The 850-nt window shown below is 51.5% G+C and overlaps 1 protein-coding gene across 1 annotated transcript; it reads right to left on the bottom strand.

The window, feature by feature from the left end:
* Positions 1-288: 288 nt before the first annotated feature.
* LOC147820279 (SERTA domain-containing protein 2-like) lies at positions 289-844 on the bottom strand. The gene has a single exon (XM_087173042.1). The coding sequence runs from the start codon at positions 776-778 to the stop codon at positions 353-355; it is 426 nt and encodes a 141-aa protein (XP_087029168.1). The 5' UTR covers positions 779-844; the 3' UTR covers positions 289-352.
* Between the last annotated feature and the right edge of the window lie 6 nt (positions 845-850).

The following is an 850-nucleotide window of genomic DNA, read 5'->3' as shown; positions in this document are numbered from 1 at the left end:
ATTAGAACTAGGATTAGGTTTAAATTAGGGTTTGGGAATGAATGGAGTCAATGGAGGTCCTCACAAGTATAGAAATACAAACTTAATTGTGTCTTTGTTTCCCAGTTACTTCATTCCATATTTGGAAAGGCGAGCACAGTGCATGCACAGTGTTGTGTAGTAGTAGTAGTTGTCATAGTAGTACTAATTGACATCACCATCGATGTTTACAATTACCGACCTCTGAAGAAAGTTTTTTTTAAAAAACATAAAAACAACAACCAAGAAAACCCCCGAAGCGATCCCAAATTTTCATTCCAGTCTGTTCTGCGGATTAAACTGTTTGTGTGTTTGTGGCGGTGGCGTCCGCAAGTCACGAACCCACCAACACCTCCATGATGTGGTCCAGTTCTGTCAGATCGATTTTGAAAGGCTGATTGGCTGAAACCTGGGGGGCGGAGCCACTGTACGGTGACGCCAGCGATTTGAGGAGGTCGTCTGTTGTCACCACTGGTGACAATTTGGCGAGGCCACCGCCCGCTGTCACGCCCACGGCCCCTGCTGTCGTACAGGGGTCAAAGTCATACATGGACGTGTCGATGTCGGCGAACAGGACGTCGTCCAGCGCCAAGTCTGAGAGAAACCCCGAGGGTGAGGCAGAGGAAGGAGGGGAGGAAGGACAGGAGGAAATGTCTACTAAGCCGCCAGGGGGCAGTGTGGGCAGAGTGTCCATCGGCCGGAGCTCGGCACAGCGAGATTCTGCCAGCAAGACGCCAGCTGCCTCTGGTTTAGCACCCATGGTCCTGTAGTCTCTGGGTGGGCAGGAGGGTGTTGGGAGGAGGGGTGCTAAGTGGGAGGGCCGGGTGAGTGG

This window comes from Seriola lalandi, unplaced genomic scaffold (genome assembly GCF_002814215.2).
Source record: "Seriola lalandi dorsalis isolate HSWRI2012SDOR001 ecotype SW California unplaced genomic scaffold, Sedor1 jcf7180001973827, whole genome shotgun sequence".
Lineage (NCBI taxonomy): Eukaryota > Metazoa > Chordata > Actinopteri > Carangiformes > Carangidae > Seriola > Seriola lalandi.
Note: the sequence above shows the minus strand (reverse complement) of the source record. Positions and strands in the feature narration are given on the sequence as shown.